General features: G+C 39.5%; 1 protein-coding gene across 1 annotated transcript in view; it reads left to right on the top strand.

The window, feature by feature from the left end:
* The window catches only part of CAMK2D (calcium/calmodulin-dependent protein kinase II delta), a gene marked incomplete at its 5' end in the record, with an annotated part of 50,581 nt that extends 34,517 nt beyond the window's left edge, over positions 1-16,064 (top strand). The window contains 5 exons of the mRNA XM_010011627.1: positions 8,070-8,145; positions 10,099-10,193; positions 11,411-11,639; positions 15,153-15,202; positions 15,728-16,064. Coding sequence (XP_010009929.1) covers positions 8,070-8,145; positions 10,099-10,193; positions 11,411-11,639; positions 15,153-15,159 — 407 coding nt within the window. The remainder of the gene's footprint in view (positions 1-8,069; positions 8,146-10,098; positions 10,194-11,410; positions 11,640-15,152; positions 15,203-15,727) is intronic.
* Positions 16,065-23,073: the final 7,009 nt, after the last annotated feature.

Here is a 23,073-nt window from a genome sequence, read left to right as displayed (position 1 = left end):
TTGAGGGTTATTACAGATTTTCCATTGTAAAACACTATTTAACAACAACATTATTTCTTTGAATTGGTAGAGTGATTAAATAGGAGCACAGTTTAAATAGAAGGGTGCACAGTGGCAAAGCTTGTTAATGTTTTGTTATCAAGGCTTTTAACATCATTTCTTGAGTCAGCACCCAGATTCCATGATTAATACAACATGTTGAGAAACCATAGTGCAGTGTCTTCTCAGTGCAGTGACCATGATACAGCTTTGTTCTGAGACTGTAGGTGATTTGCCATTAAAAAAAATGAACATTTGCCAACATTTGCCATGCGGAATAAATGTTAATCTAATTGTATGGAGGCTCTGGGAAGAGAGCATCTTTAGAAATAATTGATTTCATATAAATCACAAGAAACTATGTAGGGCATATGATGTTACATTATGATAAAGGTTTAAATAGGAGATGCATTAATTTTTTTTTTTTTATTGTAATCATAGGGTGGAAAAAGTGCTAGGCTAATTTTTTATCTATTCGCCTACATACTTCATGTAGTGATTCTTTTTTATTAGACAAGTGGTAGGCTTACAGGTTTTCAGAAAGGTGAAAGACTGTCAATAGTCTAAAAATCAGTTCTGCAGACTGTCCACCCAGATCATAATTCGATGAATTGGAGTGAGTCTTTGGAATCAGCAGGCACTAGGAAAGAGATGTTCCATGTAGGGTGACAACTCATATGCCTTACTTCATATCAAAGTTTAAGGTTAAGCAGTGGGGTGAGAGATAAGCTCTACTGTTACATACACTGCATTTTGATGAACTTCTTGAGTGAGAAGTCCCCTGGAGCATGCCTTGTCATCTGAGGGTCTGAATATTTTTTATGTAGATCAAGCAGTCATTTATTCATGCAGCACCTTTTATTTTCTGGACAGAAATTATTTTCTTGGAATACTTGAGGAATAAATTGTAAGAGAAGTGATCAGCAGAGAATTTTCAAATATTGGTATGAGGACAATGGTTTTGAAGAACATTTTGTGATATGCTGTATTTCTCTGTTTCTGGGGTAGCGGTGTGTTCTGTAAATGATGAGTGATGTCTGGTGCATCCACATAGCCAGAGTTCATTATGTAACACAGGATAAAATTTCTAGCCTCTTCCTCTTTCTTTTCAAAGTTTGGTTGTTTTCAGAGTGTAGGAATAGCATTAGGGGCTGTATGCTTTTCATCTGATTCCTATTTGTTGGGACAAGGTTCAGATTAGAAGTGAACCTAGGTTTCCCTGTACTGTGCCATTTAATTTTAGCAGACCAATGTCACCTTGATAAAAGACTGTGCAGTTTTAAAACGATAGCACCATGGGTAGGATTTGTCTCCCCAGATTTAGACATCCTCCCCAATGTTAGATACCTATATTTGAGCTAGTAGTCTAGACTCCCTTCAGTCAACGCAGATAGGTCAGATGAGTCATACTTGTCTTAAATATCTATTTTAGGATATGATGAATTGTGGTCTGAAAGTGCTTATTTCTCTCCATTGACTATAAGGGAGGGGAATTGAGAGAACAAACTCACTTGTCTGTACTTACACATGTCCAAAATGTGGTGAGATTAATCTAGTCTTAGGTGTACCAAGATGTGTAGTTGGAGAGTATTGAGTTGAAATGTTTGAAGTTTTTTTCATTGAGAAACTACCTGTGAGCAAGTAAGAAGCAGACTAATTTCAATCACCTTCGAGTTCACATGCTAATCTGTAAAGATGCTACCTTGTTTTTCTGAAAAGGTGCTTTACTGCTTAGCAGGGATTTCGTCACTGTCTGTTCCAAAGCAAACAGTGGGAAAGGATATGCAGTTCCCCAATTTGGGTATTATTTGAAAGATGACGGTAATTTGTCTGTACTATGGATTCCACAGGCTCTGTTACAAGTGCTGTGCTTGCTTGGTAAGCTATTTTCTGAAAGACTAAAATTAGTTTTATACCTGCAGTGTGATGACTGTTCCTAGGATTATTTTGTGTTAAGTAAGTCAAAGCACAATACAAAAGCATATTCCTACTTTTGTAAGATCAGTGGGGGTAACTAATAACCACTTCATTATAGTAGCTACATAGTCAGTCTTCTAGAGTATTGATAACAGTAGAAAGGTACTCTAATATCTGAATGAAGCATAAGGTGCTTTAAATTATTTTCAGAACTGGGGTCAGTTTTGGAAAAAAAAAAACTTGGGCAATACAATGGTCAGTCAGTTATCAGGGATTCTTTTTTGTGTTTCACAGAATATGAAGTTTATGATACATGTATTTCTGAAAACTTCATTTTCACTCATCTGCAAGTCATTTTTGTTCTATACCTTCTCTCCACGATTAAAATGCCAAAATATCTATTGTTTCTATGTGAATCTTGTAGATTGAGTTGATGAATGTTGCTTGAGGCTATCAGAAGAAAAGAGAGCCCCAAAGCTCCCAGAAAGAAGAGGGTTTGCTGTTGTTTTGTATGTTTTTTCCCCTGTGATACTTGATATCAGTAGCTGTGAGCCTGCACCTTGCAGGTACAAGGCATTTAATGGCTTTAAACTTAAACAGGGGAAGTTTAGATTAGATGTAAGGAAGAAGTTCTTCACAGTGAGGGTGGTGAGGCACTGGAATAGGTTGCCCAAGGAAGTTGTGAATGCTCCAACCCTGGTGGTGTTCAAGGCCAGGTTGGACAGAGCCTTGGGCGACATGGTTTAGTGTGTGGAGTCCCTGCCCGTGGAAGGGGGATTGGAACTAGATGATCTTAAGGTCCTTTCCAACCCTAACTATTCTATGATTCTATGATTTATAGTGTTAGATGCTTTTTAAGTAAATGGTGCTCTTACTTATTTTGTGTTCTTTAAATATTAGTGTTAATAGTGTTCTTTAATGGTGGAGGATCATCCCTACTCTATAGCTGAGTGGGGAAAAAAGGTAGTGAAATATAACTAGAGGTAGTAACTCATTTGAAGATGACATACATACCGCAGCAGTGCTGCAGGAATCATTTTAGCCAGTGTTAGAAAACGTCCTGGTTTGTTCTTTTCTTATTATTTGGTCTTTTTATAGCTTGTCTGCATAATATTTTTGCCTCTGTATTAGTCATACATCTACTCACTTGCCAAAGCAGGGGTCATATTTTGTAAGTGCTGATACTTACTACCTTAGCTCACTGACCCTACAGGTGTAAAGGTTATGTTTAGAGTAGGTCCACAGTCTTGTCTTTAATTTATTTACTTCACCTGTATTCCGAGCAAAGAATGTGAAAGCTACTGTCTTTTCCATACACGTTTGCCATTTTATGCTAGCTTTCTGCTGTATTAGCTGCAGTCTTTTTCACCATTAATTTCTCAGGAAGATGGCTCAGCACCTTCAACTTCTTTTCTCAGCATCTTCAACTTCTCTTAACAGTGTTAATCCTTGATTCTTCAGTTCTTTTAAAAACACCCAATGTATTTTTGCCAATGAATCCTTTGTTTACAGAGATTCGGTAGTTTTAGGCTGTTGCTGTATTCTAAGACAGTATAGGTGGGTCAGGCTTTAACTTTTCAGTTAGCTCTTGCACAGCCCTTAGAAAAAGTAGCTGAACCAGTTTTATCAGAATCCCAGTATGATTTTTGAGTTTTCCTCCTGTATCATAGAATCACAGACTGGTTTGGGTTGGGAGGGACCTTAAAGCTCATCCAGTTCCAACCCCCTGCCACAGGCATGGACACCTTTACTAGACCAGGTTGCTCAAAGCCCCATGTCTTAGTGTTTTTGTCATTTCTCAGAGAAACTATTACATGCCATAAGACTAGATACAGTCCTTGGAGTCTGAGCTCATAATGGTATTTTAAAGGTAGAGAATAGGACAGACGCAGCATAGTGCCAAAGAACTTGCACTGTGAGGGAGCTGGTCGGCTTTAACCAAAGCTGAAGTTATTTAGGAATTCCTTTCTGCACATCAAAGTACAATAGCATAAAATTGCTACTGTACATCAAACAGCATAATTCTCCTAGAATTCAATTCAAGCAAAGTTTACTATTGGATTAAATAAAAAAAAAAATAATAAAAAAAATCAAATGGAAATGGTGATTGTAAGTGACAGTTATCTGGCAGAAGGGAACTGGCCAGATGCCTCTTCCCTAATGTCTTGTGGTTTGCTTGTTGTCCTTTTATACTTTGTGTAATGTCTGTTTAGCTGGAGAAAAGAAGTGGAAGGTTTGGAAGAGTGAAGTCCATCAAATTAATAATGAAAATGTGGTCATTTTCTTACCACTTTTATACGTGCCCATTATTTCTGTCAGATGTCTGCAATAGCAGGACCTTGTTCCTACCAATATTCACTTCACCGTAGTTCTTCTTCCATGCCCTCCCTATTTCTTCCTTGCACTAAGGAAAAACTCAAGTAATTGACTTCATGTTTGTGGCCACAAGTCATGGCTGCATTTGTAGTCTTGTGGCTTTCCAGTCTCCTTCCAATTTTCTGCTTGTTGTATTCCAGTTCTTCCATGTCTCCTTTCTCTTCCTTCTTCCCAGGCTAAACGTCATCTTCCTAGACAATGTATTTATAGACTGAAATACTTTTGGTCTGTATTTGTACTCTGTTACCCTGCACCCACACACATACCTTTACAGAAAGTATAAAATGCTAAGATAAAAAAGAACCCCAAAAACAATCAGTAGGAAGTTTGTGTAAAATCACAGTGACTACTGAGATTTGCAATTTTTCTTTGATGATACCTGATTTTACTGAATATTTTGTACTGCCTTGTTCTTGACCATCTTTTTCTTGTAATGTTCACTCTTGCTCTTAAATGAGTACGGGTTGAGAATGAGTCAGGAGGTTGCACACAGGATAAAAATTTCCCAGAACTTCAATCTCTGTCTTTGGCTCTTAGTCACTTTCTGCCAGTGAGATTGCATATCCGATCAATAAATCAGAAGAAATCTAATTGATCTCATTATGTGTCTAATTATTTGTGTGTTGGTGAAAGGGAAGAGTAGTGTAGTTGCTTTCATACACAGTTTCACATGGTGCTTGGTGTTTTGTACAAAAAATTGAGAAATCAGTTGGAAGGCAGATGATTTGGCAGCATTTTTCTGTTGACATCACAGCCCATATTGTGAACTGCAGTGTCTTTCCCCAAGTACTGGAAGAGCTGATGCTAGTGCTGGAGTTGGACACGATTGGTTTGAGCCAGTGATTTCTCCTTCAGTTACTTTGCCGGCCTGCAGGGCTTCCTGGTGGATGTGTGTTGTATTCCATGGACAGCAGACACAGCTCTGCTAGATGTTAGTAGTGCCCAGAGGAAATTTGCTAGACCAGTGTTCTGTAATATTAGGTGGCTCCTATCAAGAAGCCTGTGTTCCATGGCAGTTACGTTTTGGAAGAAAAAACAGGAAACAGCAATTTTGCAGCATGGTTCCATTTTTCCTTTCTGGGCTTGATGCTGAATTCTATCCTGTAATGTAGGTCAACATCAAAGATGTGATTCAAGTGCAACATTTTGATTGATCCAGAACAGATTTCCATTCTCATTCAAGATTGAAATCAAGTCTCGGAATCTCAAAGATTCACAGAGAAAAACGTGTGTCATTCACATTCCTTTAAACTCATGCTGTTAAAGGTGCAAACAGATGCGAGTGAGTCAGGTTGATTGATCTGTTGCACACCGTTAATATAAAAGAAAACACCTTATAAGCCTCTGGCCCTGGATCACAGAATGTTGTGTAATAAAATATATTTGTTGTTTGCTGTTGCCTGTCAGAGTGCGTATAACATCTGAGTTAACTGTGAGCTTCTCCTGGTAAAATTTGGAAAATAAATGACTGATATTAACGAAAAAGGGAATATTGCCCATTGTCGCTAGACAAGTAGGAGTAAAATTACATGTCTATGTGTTTTAGTGTCTCTTGTGTGTGGAAACTACAGTACTTTTGCAGACATCTTCATTGCTCCCACTGTTATCCAATAAGATGATCTCATGATTAAGTAGTAGCTCATCAGAGATTTTTACCTCATTTTTCACTGTCTGATTTAATAGTAATTTCCTAGTCTCTGATTGGGATATGTTACCAGGTTATTTAGTTCTGTTATGAGATGTCTATGAATATGAGATGTTGCATGCAAAACTTGTGATTTCCTCACTGCATGAACTCTGCATATTCTGGATTTCATTTTGCCAGCCTTTTCTAACACCACACCATCATTTCTTGTTCAACCATCCTACCACTTGGCTTGTGTTGACGGTGCCGTACCGTGTCCAGTTTGGTCTGTGTTGTTTAAATCTATGCCAGTGGGGCCACTGCTGGTCTGCAGTCAAAACATCTCTTCATTGCAATACCTTTTCTTTTCCACGGTCAAGGGGGGGCAATTCATACTTGAAACATTCTTGCCCTTCCTCCTGTCTAATAGTCAAGAGCTGCTTACAGAAAGCCTTGCTAGGCCTTCATATCTGCTTTTGTCTCCATCACTTCTTTCTTTGCTGTTTTTTTTTCGTGCTTTTCATCTGAATATATTAGATGAGCACTTACTAAAGGAGATGGTGGGGCATAAAAGAAATTAAAAACTTCTTCAACACCACAATGCAACTTCTTGTAGTACAGCATTGGAGACACATTTTGTCTATGCTCTCCAACATTTTATTTTTGACGAAGAACATGAGTTTCTCAGTACTTTGGTTTTGACATTCTGAGCATATTTGCATGTGTGTTAATAATCTAGTTCATGTGTAGGAGCCTGCAGGAGAATTAGAACTGTTGCTTGCACAAGAGACAATACTACAGCCTGATAGCTTGTGTTTCTTTAGATTTCAGGTTTAGTCTTCCAAACTGATTTTCTGACGTTTAATAAGGAGTTGAATGTAAATTAAATCCTTGCAAATGTACCAACAAAATCTCTCTCCCTTACCGATTTAGCATTAAACTCACAAAAATTTGTGTTTGAGAGCAGTGTCACTCTGGTTGAATGTTGTGGGTATAAGGTTGAACTTCACCAGAAGATAAATGTACACTGCAAAAATATAAAACTTCTGTACCTCAAAAAACAAGTCTTTAGAATTAGAAGTCAGTTTCCCAAGTGAAGTCAGTGAGATTTTTCATTGTGGTACAGTCTCTTAAACTTTTCCTTGCTAAAGTAACTGATGTTAGTCATAACTGTACCACTGTGCATGGATTTTTTTACTCTGCAGTGTTTTAGTGTAACTCCTATCAACATCAACAAATGCTGAACTGAGAGAGCTTATTTCTTGACTGATAAAGGAGAAACTATTTCACATAATTTTGCCTTTGAAGCATATGCAAACGCTGCTTGAGTTTGAATATTCTTAGTAGAACTACATTGTTCCGTTACTTTTTGCATTTGTTAGTAGTAGTAGATGAGATAAAAGATTGCCAGATGATCTCAGTGAATTTTATTGTAATATAGATACATTAAGCATTTTAAAGGCAGAAGATTGGCCTAGTCACAGAAGTCAGAGCTGAAAGACACGGTCTTGTAATTAGACCTGTGTAGATTTGTATGCATTACATGTAATCCTTGTGCTTTGTGCCAGAGGATCTTGACTATAGGCTTAAGGCCTAAATTCCTCAGTACTTAAACATACTCATTTGACCAAAGCTAACACTAGGTCTTAGAACGATTCCTGAAAAATCAGTGTTAGACACCTAAAACGTAAAGGCCTAATGAAACATTAGAACATTTCTAATGAGACATTAGAGCATTGCTTGTAAAACAATAATCAGTTTCCCTTAATTTGAATTTAGAAGTTGGGGTTTGAGTTTGGTGGTGTTCTGTTTTGCTTTTTAAACAGCAGGTCATTCAGTGGAGTAAAGATGAAAAGAGGTATAGTAGGAAAGTGGATTGATCTTGACATGTGTTTATTTCCTTCATGAATACAGGAGTACACTGAAGCTAAACAAGTGTAAAGCAGCAATATAACATCATGTCCTTTGGTCATAGAAGAGGAAGAGAAATGGCTGTTGCGCCAGCTGTGGAATGACAGAATCCCTTTGTTACAGCTGTTCTTCTGACAGCCTTTCAGCTGTCACCTCCCACTTTGCCTTCCATTTTAAGAGTTGTATTTGTATCTTTCCCCAGCTCGTAAGCAGGAGATTATCAAGGTTACCGAGCAGTTGATTGAAGCTATCAACAATGGGGACTTTGAAGCTTACACGTAAGTTTTCTCATTTAGGAGGAAGTGATGTATTTGATACTGTAGATGTAAATATGTATATTTATATACGAGTGTGTTTGTATTTATGTATTGTTGGAGTTCATTCTCGGGTGCCCCCTAGAAATCTGAGATGGGTTCATTGCTGCTTTGCCCCAGCTTTACACAAGCCTGGTTGCCAGTTTCAGAGGACCTGCTAGTATAAATCCAATGTACTGCTCTGGTGAGACAGGATCATAATCCTGACACAAAATATACAGTGATATGTCTTGGCGTGCTAATGTAAAGTCATGTTTGTGATTTAGAATCCAGAAAACACAGCAGGAACCTCTTTTAGCAGAAAATTTTTATTGTATGTAGAGATTTATAGTAGCTAAAATCACAGAGCATGAAAGACCACGTGGAATTTAGATTCCACCAGCCTCTGCTGAGAACCATGCAAGAATTTTCTGTGGGAGAGCGGACTGATTTGTCTCTCATAATTTCTCTGCAAAGGCCCGGTTCCATCACTGCTTCTCTTCCTCCCTTAAAAAAAATATAAGTAGAGTAACACCCTTCTCAGCATTTCTTTTGGTCTCCTATGTTTCTCTGGGTGGATTCTGTCCTGTTGCAGCACAAGCCCCACAGTTCAACAGGGACAGTGCTCATCTGTTGTGATTTAAGCCTAGCCGCTAACTCAGAACCGTGTAGCTACTCACTCACTCCCCTCTTTCTTTCTTCCCTACTCCTGGAGGCATGGGAAGGAGAATCAAAAGAATGTAAATCCTACGGGTTGAGATGAGAACAGTCCAGTAACTAAGGTATAATACAAAACCATTACGACTACCACCAGTAACAAGAATTATAAGGGAAATAACAAGGGGAGAGAATATAAAACTAAAAGGGGAAAAAGGAAAAGAAAACAGTAAATACAAGTGATGCACAATACAATTGCTCACCACCTGCCAACTGATACCCAGCCCAACCTGAGCAGCAATCAGGGCCTTCTGGGTGACTCCCCCCAGTTTATATACTGGGCATGACGTGCTGTGGTATGGAATATCCCTTTAGCTAGTTTGGGTCAGGCGTCCTGTCTCTGCTTCCTCCTGGCTTGTTGTGCCCTTCCTCACTGGCAGAGCATGAGAGACTGAAAAATCCTTGATTGGGGTAAGCATTATATAGCAACAGTTAAAACATTGGTGTGTTACCGGCATTGTTGTCAGACTAAAGTTGAAAACACAGCACTGCACCAGCTAGTAAGAAGGAGAAAAATAACTGTTACAGCTGAACCTAGAACATCGTCCTATTTGAAAGACTTGCTAGTACTAAACTTTACTTCGGTGTGATGACACTGAATCCTTGGTTGTACAGATGTCAGGAGAAAACTTAGAATCACAGAATGGTTTGGATTAGAAAGGACCTTGATCTAATTCCAGCACCCCTGCCATGGGCAGGGATGCCTCAAACGGATCATGTCAGCCAAGGCTCTGACCAACCTGGCCTTGAACATTGCCAGGGATGGAGCATTCACTAGTTCTTTGGGCAGCCTGTTCCAGGGCCTCACCACCCTCACAGTAAAAACTCAATCCAATTTCTTATCTAAATTTTGTCAGTTAAAAAATAAATAAATAAATCTTGCTTAAATGATGGTGTGAGACATAAAAAATATCCTTTGGATTGCACAGAAGCAGTTTCCAGAGTTACAAGTGAAAATCCCTACTTGTAATACCGTTTTTTTTTGTCAAAAGATAATTTCTGTCACACCTAGTCCACCTAAAGTAAGCTGCCAAATTTACTACTTCAGGTGAAACCAGAACTCCATTGCTTCTCCCCATGTAATTTCTGTTCTTTTCCAGTGTGATGGCAGAGGTAAGTAACATGTCCAGTGAGAATAAAGGGAACATTTAAAAAGGAATCTCTTCAAACTTGTGTTACAGAACTGCATGTGTTTATGACAGAATTTCCTCTTTTCCACAGAAAAATCTGTGATCCAGGCCTTACATCTTTTGAACCTGAAGCGTTGGGTAACCTAGTAGAAGGAATGGACTTTCACCGGTTTTACTTTGAAAATGGTAAACATTCCTTTTTCATCTGCGTGAATCTTCATCTGTTGTTTGGGATTGTGTTTGTTGGATGTTAATTGATTTGGGCAGGGAAAGGGAGTTGGTTTTTTTTTTCAGAGTTCTGCTCTGTTTGTTTTCCTGTCTGTTCGTGTGCTGCTCATTCACGCAAGGCACCTTGGATAGTGGAGGAAAGTTTGAGGTATTTGGAAAGAGAAAGACAAAGCGTATAAAAGAAAATACATACAAACCATCAATAAGTAATTCTCATGCCTTGTTTTTTCCATTGGGGAAAAGATAAAATCATGCTGTGAATGTACTTAAAAGAAATGTCACTAAATAATGTGATTACAATGAGTGCAACTGACAGTCAGCACTTCTAGTGAGTGTGTGATTTATTGGGGAAGACACTGTAGTCACTTAGTCTATACTGCTGAGGATCTGATCAGCTCTCGTTCTGGTATTGGTTGTGTGTCTGTGTGTATATATATATATGGAAACAACAATATGTTTAATACATGTTTTACAGTCACATCAGCTATAACAAAGAAAAATTGTCCATAGAGTGGGTTTAATAAAGTTTTGGAAGACCATATAATGTAGGTAATCATTTTAGAGCAGACTTGATTCAAAAGGAAATAAAACACTGTAAATGAAGTTTATCCAGTAATTTCTGAGAATGTCTGAGCATAACATGGTATTACTGTATTCCTAAATTCTCTTCCATCTCCAAAACAGTATTTTCCGTATTTTTTACTTATATTGTTTCCTTTCATTGCTGCTGCTTTTTATTTATTGTAGATGTCAGCACTTAGTAAGATACGCCACAGGAGTGAGTTAAAAGCTGAATTATTTTAACTGAAAATATTAAGTGCAAATGTCGTTAAACACTATAGCCACAGCAGCGAACTGAAGTATTGGGAGAACTCAAATCAGGAAACTCGAGATGGTGGCCCCCACTTTATTTAATCCTTGTTTGTTCATGGATTAAGTAATATATACTAGTAAACTTTTGCTTGGTTTCCTTATAGGAAAGAGGAAAATATGCTGTGACTGTGCTGAATTGTACAATGTACTTAGGCTAATTGTCAGTCATGATAATCAGTAAACAAAACTTTGTAGCAGCTAACCTCAAAATTCTTGTTTTGTAAAGGGGGGTGAGATGAGTTATTTTAGCATACATAGAGAAAATGTAATTTATCCCCTGTGTGTGTGTGTTTGTTTCCTAGCTTTATCAAAAAGTACCAAACCAATCCACACCATTATCCTCAATCCTCATGTGCACTTGGTGGGCGACGATGCTGCTTGCATTGCATATATCCGGCTCACACAGTACATGGATGGAAGCGGGATGCCAAAGACTATGCAGTCAGAGGAAACGCGTGTCTGGCACCGTCGTGATGGGAAGTGGCAGAATGTTCATTTTCACCGTTCAGGGTCACCAACAGTACCTATCAAGTAAGCAACAATTCAGACCAAAAGCTTAAAACTATGTAGGCCAGACCAGATAGTCAAATAGCTGCTTTTGGCCTTAAAAACTTTGAAACTGTCCTCTTGATAGTGTAATTCCTTGTGGTCATTAGTGCAGCATGTGTTACATTCAGTAATGTGCATATGGTATTGGTGCAAATATTTTTAAAATAATGCTTTTCTTGCTGTTGCTTTCAACTGTGGTGCCCACTGATCCAACTCAGTCCCTGAACTGACAGCTTGAAGAGCAAAAAAATGTTAGAACGTAGACAAGTCACACAGATTTGGAAAACCTGAAAAAATAAAAAGCAAGAGGATACATGGAGCTGTTAGAGCGGACCGGAAAGTTTCAAGGAAAACAGGGTCACTGTTCTGAAAAAGTAACACTATTCTGAGTAATATTTGTTGTGACTTCCAGCCACGTCTACTTACTCAGGCCTAGTTATGTTCACTGTGAGTTGATTTTGAGCCAATTTATGTATTTACTTTGTAAATTAAATCATATGAGTACCTGTCACATTTTGACCTCTTTTCCCACGCTCTCTTTGCTTAACTGCTGAAGTTTTAAGCTGTCAGTAACTGTCTGACAGTTCTGACATCTGTGTAGGTACACCTCAGATCTCTCCCGTCATCACTTTTCTCTGTTGTTCATTTGGGCATCTGTGCATGCCCTCTCATACCCTCGAAGTAATGCCATGACTCAATGCATGCAAGCCTGAATTCATTGAGCCAGATTTTGAGCAGTCTAAATTGCAACACACTCATAGTTCCAATAACAAGATAAACAGTCACCCGCTTCTTCAGGAGGTTCTGCTCAAGTCCTTTACAATTGTTCTGTGTGCAGCCTTTGCTAATGCTGCTGTGTCCCTCAGAGCCCAACCTCCCTGACCTCTGTCTTAGGTTAGGCTGTTTCCAGATTAGACAGCACTGGCATAGGCCTTGGTTTGCTCAGGAGCAAGCTCCCCTTATAGGATGTAATCACGTTTGTGTGAGGTATCCTAATGTGGATAGTGGCTGAATTTCCTGCCATGGATTCAAGCTTAGATTCCATCCTTCCAACTTCATCATGCCCCATACTTTACTTCTCACAGCAGTATTCTTCTCCTAGATGAAATAATACTTGATAAAGAAGGAGCATGACAGAATATAATGAGGTGTTATAAATTCAGTAGGGATGATTTTGGTTTTTGTGCTTTTCGGGGTTTGGAAGTTTTTTTGGGTGTTTTGTGGGTTGGGGTTTGGTTTTTTTTTTTTGTTCTGTTCTGGTTTTTTTTTAAAGTGTTTTTATTACCTGCTGATAACTATTGTATTTTATTTCAAAATGTGAAACCAATGGGAGCCAGAACCCTGTCGTCCGTTGTTTCTCACATGCCAGCTGCACTGCCAGTGTTCCAATAGATAATATTGAAACAGTAGTTACCTTCTCCTGAAATGCAGTGTCATGTAGATTTTTGATGGTTTCATAAATGAGTGTTTTGTTAAGGGACCTGACCTGAGTACGTATGCAGCCAGAAAGCAGAAGTGAAGCAGGTTCACCTGCCCCAGTAAACCCTGGACAGTAAGTGTCTCCAGCAGAATAACATGAATTGAACCAGAGAACTATTCAGTCTCTTCCTTTGTTGTTTTCCATCCCCTCTGTTTTTTGAGAAGGGGGGATGGTGGTGTCACTTTAATTTTTTTCTTAATCATATAGGGAAAAATACAAAAGAGAAAAGGTAATTTTTGACACTCGTTCTTACATACCAAAACCAGAAGGCAAGAAAATAGCCATCTTTTTACTATTTTCATGGAAGATGATGGAATTTGCCCAGTAATTCCTGTAAGAACTCTTTGACGAATACTTTATAGATATATACCGAACAACTTCTGCAGCTTCTTGGTTTTGAGGGACAGTGTTGTAACAGGAGCCTTGACGCTTCCTTCATGTAACACGTATGTGTGTGATGAGCTGCTCTGTGCCAAGACACATACTACTCCTACAAAAACTCACCAGGGGTAGTTTCTCTGGAATATAAAAGCCAGGCTCTAGCTGCCACAGAGCAGGCAACTCTTTGCCCATAGACTTCACATCTCCAGGGAATGCAGGTGTATGTACAGGTCTGAGATTTGCACCTCAGAAGCAGTGCCAGTCTTTAGGACTTGTGTAATGTCAGTTCTTTATGGCTGCTCATGCTCTCTAATAAAGATAAGGATTTCAGCTAAAAATGGAAGGAGGAGAAGCTGAGAAATAATTCTGTTGAGACTGTAGGTTTGTGTCTATGTCAGTGGGTATTTTGAGCCTGTGGGGTCAGACAGAGGAGATCTGAGGATTGCACAAGTGTATCCAAGCTGAAAAAGCCACAGAGGAGGAGGAGCAGCTCAAAGCCTTAGAGTATGGCTAAGGCTTAAGGAGAGATGCTCTGAGATTGCAACATAGCCCTAAATATGCACCCTCTGCGTAGCACTGGCATTAATATCTCTTAAATCCCTTACCTATCTCTCCTCTTGAATTCAGAGGGGTTTTCTGGACTTTCTCATATCACTGTTCTAAAATGTAATTTGTGTGATGGTTAGAAATTTTAACTTTCCAGTCTGAATTTGAGCCATATTCAATGTATCTTCTATTTTTCTTATTTCATTGTTGTTCTTTTACACTGGGGATAGGTATGCAGACATGAGCTGTTTTATATGAAGGCTGATGAGATCACTTCCCACCTTCTTTTTTTGTAGTGTAAATACCCAATACTATCTTGGGTAGCTTTTTTTTTTTGGTTAGGATCTCCATTTTCCTGGCTACCTTAATAGCTATTCATTGTCTTTTTTCACTTTGAGGTTTGTCTTTTCATTAGGCTGGTTTCTTCTGAAATACCATGTACAGTTGTGGTCAGGGCTTTATTTAACTTCATAAGGTCTTTCTTTTCCCTGTTGAGAATGATGCCGCAGCTGCTATGTTCTGGCACTTGTTTTGAACTCTTGTCTTCTGCATCACATCAGCGGAACATTTGACAGCCACATATTTATTCTCCACTGTCATTTTCAACCAAGGAGTCTATAGAAACTTCTGCTGAGTCTGCACTTTTGTACTTCCTATACTTACATGTAACATTTCTGGATTACCCAGCCTTCAAGGTTATTGGGTTCTTCCTGCACAGTACTCTGGTTTTCCTTTGTATTTATAGTGTCTTCCACCTAAGTGTAAGTATACTACATGAGATCAGTCCTACTGCTTGTGCTTAGGTCACTGGCAAAGACTAGTAAGTCTCTTCTAGGCTGGTAGCTCCCCTTTCAGCCCAAGCATTGTCATTTTTCTTTTAGTTATTTTACATATTCTTTCTTTAATCCCCGTCTTCTCAGGTTGATACGGGCAGTCAAAGGGCTGTTGGACCTAAAACTGATTCCCAAACCTAAATTCAGGCCTGAGGCTCCCAGGCTTATATTCCCTCACACCTTCTTGCATTCTCATAAGTTAAATACCAAATAACGGAAAGACTTAAGTAAAGAGTTTGTTCTGTGTTTGTACAGTGCCTAGCACAGTGGGATCCCAATCATGACTTCGGCCCCTAGATGCTACGGTAATACAAACGTTACTATAAGCGGAGTTAGTTAACTACTTGCTTACATGTTCCTTTCATTTTCTCTTTGCATATGGCTCCTGCATGTCTTGCATGTAAATCATCTGATTATTCCTTGTTAATCAATTCAATTTTTGTATGAGAATCTGGGTCCGTGGCAGTATCTGTAATGTACATGCTGAGGAAGTAAATTAAACTCACATCTGAATGCTGCCCTCCTTCCTTCCTTTAAGAAATCAGTTAAGGCATTTTTGGCTTCCTGACTCAGTTTCCTTTTTTATCTTAACAGACTGGCATGTAGTAAAGATGAAAAACACCTGTGAAGTGGTTTGAAAAATAAAAGAATGCTTTGCTGAGTGTTTCAGGGGTTTTGTCCCCATTGGTTTACTTCACAATATTGTGTTAGATGATCTTGAGAAGAATTTTTTCCATAGTATTGGCTAATACTTGAGCATGTCTTGTTATCTGGTGGCAATGTTACTTCAGTAATGGCAACCTGTTTTGTTTTTTTCTCCTTCCTCCTAGCTAAAAATATCAGCGGTGCCGCTCTTGCATTTTCTGTACCCAACGCACCTGGTTGATTACCATCTTGGCCATCCCGTTCTCTTCATGCATGTTTCTGAGTGCATGAAGTTGTGAAGGTTCTTCATGTAACACATTTGTGATGCACCATATTGCTGTATGTACCATCCGTACACTGTTAACATTTCAATGAAGGTGATGTTCCATGCAAATAGAGAATAACAAGGCTTAAAAGGCAAAAAAAAATGTTTGATGGACAGCAGTAGATACAGAATACATATGTCACTTCCTCTATTTATGCCAAGTTTTGACAGAGAACTTTAAAAATAATCCTGTTTATTAAAAAAGAAAAAAAAAGTACATTTTACCCTCTTTTTTTAAAAACTGTTTTTTGACTCCCTCTTCTCCCACAAGTCCCAGGATTTTGCTTTGTTTCTGGTAGGGTTGGTTAGGATTTCCGCTGGCAGCTCCGTTACCGTGAAGCAGATTTTAATTACAGCATGTAGGTGGACGAAATTACTGATAAATGTGGAAGTGATAATCCCTTGGCTTTGTACCAGCTGAAGCCTTCTTAGGTTATTAGTCTGTGTAAACTGGAAAAATCTCATCACTTGCTGGCTTGATCACTTCAGAATTAACTGCTGATATTCTGGTGAGCCAGCAGCTTCTTTTTTTTCTTTTGAGTCTCTACCTTTGCTTTCTTACTGTGCTTATTGAATATTTCTATTGGATGACTAAGTCAAATTAAAAATTGTAAGGAACAAAGTGATGATTGAGGGGCAGTTTTTGAGGATTCAAATGGAAAAATAGAGATTTTTATCACTTCTAGGGTGTACTATAAATTTTTTAAGGAGGCTTTAAAACATATAACATTTTGGTTAAGCTGTAGACCAGGTGTGTGGTTATACACTCCAGAAATATTAGGCCTTAAAAGCTTAGTATGAAGACTTTACTTACTTTACACTGCTGCTCTTGCTTCTCTGGAAATGTGTTATGGATACACCAGTTTTCTAGTAAGACTCTCACACTGTACCACAGGTCGGTTTCTCCTCCCTCAATCTGCGCTTGGTTTCTTGACGTTCTCACGCAGCGTACAGCACCAAGGACAATTCACAGCGTCACCACCTTGGCTTGCTTGCTGGACACTCATACGCTGCGTTGGGAGTGCTCTCGGTTCCAAATGCAAACTTTGTAACGGGGACTACTTTTGCTTCTCTTACATTGCTGTGAAAACACATCCCTGCAAGCAGTTAGGTTTATTCCCTTTCAGTTTTTAAACTGGGAATGCTTCCTAATTTGTACCATTTCACCTTTCTGTGTTGATTACTAATCAAAAGCAGTTCTTAAACATTTTGATGTTGTTACTAGTGGATGTATGGTAGATGGATTTAAGCTTCTCTGATAATTACTTCATGATTTTAAACAATATATATTTAAAATAAGCATCTACAATAAATGTGTTGAGCCATATTAACCTGCCAATGGGATCTGTGATAAAAGTAATGGCCTCATCTTTTTCTCATTAATTTCTTTACCTTTTTATTTTATTTTTTTTTTTTTTTTGGTGAAGCGGCTATAAGTGGCATAACTGTATTTAAAATTAACAAATTAGGTGTAGGGTGTTTTTTTTTATACTTATAACATAGCATGTGGTGTTGACGTAATACTGTAGACCAAGTTTGTCTTCCACACCAAGATGTGAGGAAATTGTGATTTGTTCTCTCCACCACAACCAAGTTACACACTTCTCTTCTGTCATTTTGGAACACTGAAGTTTACCATGGGACACAGTGTACATATTTCTTGCCATAATGGTAAATGATTGATATATTTAAGGATTAATAAATTTGTGATTTCTGCTGACATTGTGCTTGCGTTTTAATTTCCCCATGAACTGTGATATTTCATTGCAAAGTGTGTTGGGTCTTTTGGAATTAAGAAGTCAGAGAAACAGATGCAGTTTCTTAGGAACTGAGCTTGCAGTTTGAAAATAGGAGTCTTTCTTTGCTTTTGCGATTGTGGTTTGTCTTTGGGTTAGTTCTTAGTTGCCTGTTGTGAGGACCCAATTGTACACTGCTTATGCTGTACTTTGTTTGTAGATTTTGTACATTCCTCATGATATTTAGAAATGTTTTAGGTAGTTCACACGTTGCTGCAGCTGCCTTACTGTGTTTGATGTGCTCAGCCTGTAGCACAAGATGCTGTAAGAGCAGTTAGTCTGTGTTTAGCCTTGCTGACCATAAAATACATCATAGTCTACAAATAATAAGCATTTTAAATAACATACCAGTTTAAAAGCTCTCATATCTATCTGTAGTGATTTTAGGCGCTCTTATGCTGTGCTGAGCCACATCTGAGAACAGTCCTTTATACCAGCAGAAAAGAAGGACCGAGGGAGTGGAGGAGAGGAGACAACTTCCAGCATTCACGGGTCATGAAATGCAAAGCTGGATCATTGCTCTGGTTCTGTGCCCGGGGCAGCGTAGTTGCAAGCCAAGACCTTTAGCAGCGGTGGTGCACAGCGTGGCAGTGATCCAGGAGTTCCGACTGTTGAAGGATCCAGAGCGTATTCCTGGGTTGGTGAAAATTCCAGTGCTTCCTTTTGGGTGGCATTTTGCTATGTATTTATAAACAAAAAGAAAAGCAGGAGAGGGCTCAGAGGTTTGGAATGTTTTGGTAAGCCCCAGAGGAAGCAAAAGCAGTTTAGTCTGTCCGAAGGTTTTATGTTTTGTCATATCACTTCTACCTTCTTTGTTTACGCATTTTTTCCACTAAATGCTATTCCAGAAATGAGTTTGATTTCCATTTTAACTGTATGCCTGCAGTAAACTGTTAGCAGTAGGATTGCTACGAATTTCAGGTATGTAGAGAAGAGAAAAGGGTGTATAAGGCATAATGAAAAGGAGAGGGGTCAGGAGAACACATTTGCTAAATACCAGGTTGAAGATTTGGGAGAGAGGTGGGGTTTGGGGTTTTTTTGTTTGTTTTATCGTTGTGGATGTCATTTTATACCACAAACGTTTTAATATGCTGCCTCCTTGTGGCTTTTTTTAATTATGTTTTCTACTTAGGACTGCATGAGGAAGATGCTATTTGTTGTGATCAGAAAGGAACTCAATGCTTTCATGCATTCACTTTCTTAATGTAAGGAACACAGATTATTTCAGAGGCTGAACCATTGTTAGGTCTTGAATATATGCTGTGCACATACCGAGAGGAATCAGACTGATTCCATTTTCTAAAAATGGGCTCCCAAGACACAGTTAAGAAAATAAACATCTATCTCCTGGAGTTGTATATTAAATCTGGAGTTCATTGTGTTGAAGATTAATATTACTGTTTCTTCACTGTGCTATTAATCTTTTGTAATGTGTCATCTCCTCAGACCATGTGCTCACCAGAAAACAGAATTACTTTGTTCCTGTCAGGGCTTGTTTTCTACTTAAATTTGTATAGTCATACTTCAAACATAACTCATCTTAGAAAAGACAAAAAATTTAACTGTTTTATTATCCGGATAGACCCTGAGGTCTGCCTGTGCCTCGTGTTAGTGGAATGCTGCATATAACAGATGAGAAGCCTTTCCTCTCTTCTCCTCCCTCTTTTGCACAGATAATCCATGGCTGAGTAGAACAAGCTGTAGGATCTGCTTCCAGGACAGCGTGCATTGTAAAATGAGGAGAGCACAGCAATTCTGCATGCTAGTATGCAGCACAAGGCTGTATGTTTCCAGCGTCCATGTCCAGACTGAGCCCAGGTGAAAAAGGCACTGCAGAGTAAGTGTGGGGAAGAGGAGAACGTGTAATTATAGAGTGTGAGGGGAGGAGAGTCAATGCAAGAAAGACAAGCTGATAGAAAACAGGATTTATAAGTTGAAGAGATAGGAGCACCATATTTCTCTATTTAGAAAAATGTCACATTCTTTCCTGAAAAATGTTGCCAGCACCCAGCTGTGGGGCTGGACCATCTTATTAACTAACGGGAAGTTTGTCCCATATAACCTTGCAGCATTATGACCTTTAGTTAACTCAGTTAGGTAGTTAAATGTGGCATGTGGCTGGGACAAGTTTGCTTCTCTTAAGATAGCAAGGGCTGAATGTGTGTAGCCACAGCATGTCCTCTGAAAAGTTGCGTTCTACTGCAGTGTAGAATTTATTAGGAATGTGACACACCTCATGATAGCTAAGGGCCTACCTAGGTCTTTAATTACTGACTTCTGCTGTTCCCTGAACAGCTGTTCCTTTTCCATAGTGGAAAGAGGCTGTCTTGTGTCAGAGCAGAAGAAAACTGCAGTGTGTATCACAGAGTTCCCTGCTCACTGTCAGGTATTTCCCAGTGTCCTGGCAAGCTGGCAGAGGAGGAGAGGGGAGTGAAGTTTATTAATAAACAGCCCACTGAGAGAGAGCTCATGGCAAGCAACACAACCCCGAGCCAGGAAAGAGGAGACCCCTCCATTCTTTCACCACTCTTTTCCCACCCTTCTCAGGCATTCGGTGTTGGCTCCATGAGAGGACAGCTGCTCAGGACCAAGGCAGTGACAGTCACAGATTGTTAAGTAACACATATAGTCAAGGGACCATATTAGCAAGCAACCAGCCCAATAGTGGAGGTAAGAGCCCACGTTTGTGTGTCTGACAGCTCATTTTATAAGCAGTTACTGCAGAATGTCAGTACCTAAAAGGAAGGTACCTAAAAAGAAGTCAAACCTTTAGTAGGGAAGGAGAAGAGAGTACTCCCAAGCACACACCTCTGTCCTGTTACAAAAAGACGTCAGCTTAAACACCATATAAAACTCTTGGCGTGTCCTGTGCCCTGGAGAGAAGGTAAGTACCAGAGCAAGAAGCAAGATTTCAGCTCCAGGACTGATGTCAGGATTACGGGTGCTTACCGTTTCAATGAAGAAAAAGTAAGTCTATTAAGACATTCATGATTACTGATCTATTGCCTCCCTTGCACAAGTTATTTGGGGGGAATTATCCTAGAACAAAGCAACTGCAAAGATGGGGTGTCAATATTGAGTAGACATGGTGATGTTGCTGCAGGTACTGGAGCAGTGCCTACTGCCCTGTTCCTTTGGCATTGCTGAGGGATATAGCTTTTATGTTTTTTTAGGGAATTCCTGTTAGAAGGGCTGTCTGACAGCCCATCTGGAGCAGAGCAGGTTTCCCGGGGATGCAGTTGTGGGCTGCTATTTCACTTTGCTGGAAGTGCTTAAATGCTGAATTCCCATTTTGTTTCTGTTCTCCAGAGTCTCTGGCGTACTCAAATATTGATGCTCACATTGCAGTCTTTCTTAAATTTTTAATTCTTTTTCTCTGGAACGAAGCTGGTTCAAAAGGTGCCCCCTCCCCCCACTCCAGATACTCATTCCCACTTTTGATCGCACTTAAATACTGGGGAGGGATTAAGAGATTTTTTTCTTTAAAATGAGATTATTTCACTGGTCTGGTTTTGCAAGGTTATCTGACGAGGTTGCATCAGCATAACAAAGAAGTTACAGGGAACAAGCTTCGGGTGGGAACAGAAAGGCTTCTTAAACCAGTTTTGCCACCAGTGAAGATGTATGTACAATTCTATCTTAAGTGATTGGATCCAGCGTATCTACCAGTGAACTAGTTTGTGGTCAAGAGTTCTAGAAGCAGGTAAACCGCTTCAAAAGTTGGCTGTGTACTGTTACATGCCTTCATGGAAATTTGATGTAAACAGTGATTCCTCCCGCAGTTAGTGACTGCCATGAAATTCCAATTATTGTTTCCTACTAGGAGATTAATTCTAGTTGCAGATTAACTATTTGGGACAGAAAGCTTTTATGTTACTTCCCACACTCCTTTTTAATAGTTGTCCCCACAGCACACATTAACTGGACTTCCCCTTGCTATCAGTCATTCTGTGAATATGTCTGATAATCTAATATCACGTCCTTTCTTGGGTGCTTGACTTTTGGCTGGCAGCAGAGAAGGAGCAATAGCTCTGAAGTAGGTTTCTTTAAACTGAAACATACAAAGCCGTGACAATTTGGATAATTACAAAGTGCCCTTAATAATTAAAAAAATCTCCAAACAACACAGCTTTTTGTTTGGGAGCACATACTCGAGGGTGATGGCAACAAGAAAAGATGCCTGAACACACAAACTCCCCCAGCCCTCCCCGACCACACTGTCTAAATCCAATCTTGCTGAAAATTTACTCTAAACAGGAGTTTGAATACAGTAGAACAAAGCCCTAGAAGTCCTCAGTTGATGCTTTGCTGATCTCTTCTTTCTAATGGGTTTCTCAAAGTTAGTACCCCAAGGAACGCAAAGAGGCAGCATGGGAGAATACTCAATCTCCTCTGTAGTTAAATAGGGGATCTTGGTGTTGAGTCTTGTGACATTCACACCTTCCTGTAAATGCTGTTTCCCAGTTAAGACCAGGTTTTCACACATGACAAGGCAGAGCTACTTTACATCCCACAAGTCTTTTGCTGTCTGCCAAGAGGATGTGAGGGGGATATTTGAGAGGGTGGAAGGGCTGGGGTGGGTGAATGGGTGGCCTTAGCAGGTCACACCACTCATCTTTGAGGAGGAGTAGCTGGCACAAAGATCTAAACATTCTGATGGTGAGAGGAGAAAGCAGTCTGAGGCTTCTGTTTGTTGGATCCTTTAACACCTCTGTCAGAATGCACCTCTGTGTTCCCTGCTCTTCTGCTTGGATGCTCACCTCTTCCCTTGTGCCCTGCCTTGCTGCTCTATCCAAACCCTTTCATTCTCTTCCCCCACCAGAAACCCGGAGGTTATTACCACATGGCGTTTATCATGTTAAAAACACAGTGAAAACACATGCCAGTCGTCAGATCATTTGCTCTGTGTCTGAAACTAATCCCTCCATTGTCCTTATTATTTAACTTTTTTGTATCTCTCTTTTCTATGAGACCTGTTCCTGGGGCACACTCAGCAGCTGGAACAACAATGCAGTGTTACTGGGTGTAGTGTTGCTGTGCTCCATTGTTTGATTGGGAGGCTTTTAAAAACGTTAGCTAATTAATCCTTACTTTGTCACCAATGGTAGGTGGGCACTGCCTACCTAGTTTTATGGGTAAAAAAATGGCAGTGTATAATTTTCCCAAGGCCACAAAGTCAATGGATGACAGGGGGGTTTAATTTTAAGCACAAGGGTGAGTTTCATTCCCTGAATGACAGTGATTATGGTCTGCATATGAAGGATTTATGGCCAGAATTCTGAGGAGAGCTTGGCGAGCCTAACGCTGGCTGCATGGTACGTAGCACATCATGGTTTGTGGCATTCGCTCACATTCCAAGCCCTCTTCACAGGAACCTTTCTGCTTTCCAAGCTGGTGGCGAAGATGTAGT

Source organism: Nestor notabilis, unplaced genomic scaffold (assembly GCF_000696875.1).
Source record: "Nestor notabilis isolate BGI_N333 unplaced genomic scaffold, ASM69687v1 scaffold13673, whole genome shotgun sequence".
NCBI classification, from domain to species: Eukaryota; Metazoa; Chordata; class Aves; order Psittaciformes; family Psittacidae; genus Nestor; species Nestor notabilis.
The sequence above is the reverse complement of the archived record's forward strand: the minus strand, read 5'-3'. Positions and strand labels throughout refer to the sequence as shown.